At 34.6% G+C, this 1,545-nt stretch overlaps 1 protein-coding gene across 1 annotated transcript; it reads right to left on the bottom strand.

Moving 5' to 3' along the window:
• Window positions 1-241: 241 nt before the first annotated feature.
• On the bottom strand, window positions 242-535 carry LOC131858285 (protein GLUTAMINE DUMPER 1-like). The gene has a single exon (XM_059211479.1). It carries the CDS (start codon window positions 533-535, stop codon window positions 242-244), a length of 294 nt encoding a protein of 97 aa, XP_059067462.1.
• Window positions 536-1,545: the final 1,010 nt, after the last annotated feature.

Genomic DNA, 1,545 nt, shown 5'->3' with positions numbered 1-1,545 from the left:
TTTTCTTGTAAAACTAGATAGATATTAAAAAACCTTAAGAAAAATGGCAGAAGATTTATAGAAATGGAATATACAGAGAGAAAAGGGTTGTTTACCCATAAGAATATTCTCCTCATAGAATGATCTCTATCACATTCAATTAGAGCACAAGGTTGAGATATACAAACAACAAATGTCTTCATCTAAGACATTTTTCCTGCAATCCAAACTTCAAAACAGTTTGAAATGTTACCTCTGGCTCTCACACGTTCATTTCTCCACAAGCAGCGATTGGTTTTCCTATGTAGGTGGGTTTCTCTTCTCCAGCCATAATCACCATCACCTTATCATCCACTTGTACAATCTCCTTCTCATCTTTGGTATCATCTGATCCATTTCTTTCCTGGGTTTGATTCCAGTAGGAGCATGCAAGAATAAGAAAAGCAACAGCAATAAGAGCCAACATGGCAGCTACACCTCCAAACAAGTATGGCACAGGAGACTGCCATGGGTTTGATTGTGTGACATTATGATAAGAGTCACTGACAGTTGTCATGAATATTGATTGCTTATAACAAATTACAATCTTCGCCAAAACCCAACAACCCTAAATAACCAATACTGCTTCTCTTTTCTCTGTAACTTCAATGTCACGTCCAGCACATTGTATTGTATGATTATTCTGCCTCCACTAAATCAAAATATAAATAATCAGCGGCAAAGTTACTAGGTGATGTGGCATGAAAACAAAAACAATGAAATAAAAAAGACTTAGTCTTCACAGTTGTGTTTAACTTTAATCTGATAGCGTCCATAGATCCAATCCCATTTCATCTTGGTGGAGGTTAGATCAGTAAAATAATTCAAAGTCTATCTAGAACAGTAAGTAGCAATAACTGTGATATGATCATGGTTTGGACTGTTGTACTTTTTTAATAATGGTTGAAAACTGCAATTCTCTTTTCATTTCCATGATTCTTCTGGCTGTCTCCACGCAAACAAGCAAAGTAGTTGTTGTATTTAGATAATGGAAAATATGATGAAAGATGTTGATAGTGGGGGCTAGAGAATATAATAACAGCCAATACGTGGCTGTAAAGATTACTTAACAGCCCGTCTCTAGTTTGATAATTGCAGGCAACATCACAGAAAAGAAATAGAAAAGTTTCTATAAACAAATTAAAGTAGAACTTGCGGGGCAGCATAATTTCATTGATTGTTATGTATGAATTATTGCATCGTCACTTCATGCAGAAAAGAATAATAATTCACGCCAATGATGTATGAAGATTAGTTAAGGTTTTGATGGATCGATCATTGTCTTACAATGTTCATTCCGATAATTTAGCAAAAAATTATTATATGTTTTTGGATGGTTGATCTGTAAACGATAAGAACGAGGGATAAGAGTAGGTCAGATTATGCTTCTCAGTTGGCCCAATTGCTTAGAAAGATTTTTTTTTTTTTTTTTATAGATGTGATTGTATAATATTTTTAAATGTCGACATTTCAGATCATTTGATATTAGGGTTCCCCTGAAGCAGAACACTCCTGTAACTTGGTTTA

Source organism: Cryptomeria japonica, chromosome 9 (genome assembly GCF_030272615.1).
Source record: "Cryptomeria japonica chromosome 9, Sugi_1.0, whole genome shotgun sequence".
NCBI classification, from domain to species: Eukaryota; Viridiplantae; Streptophyta; class Pinopsida; order Cupressales; family Cupressaceae; genus Cryptomeria; species Cryptomeria japonica.
The sequence above is the reverse complement of the archived record's forward strand: the minus strand, read 5'-3'. Positions and strand labels throughout refer to the sequence as shown.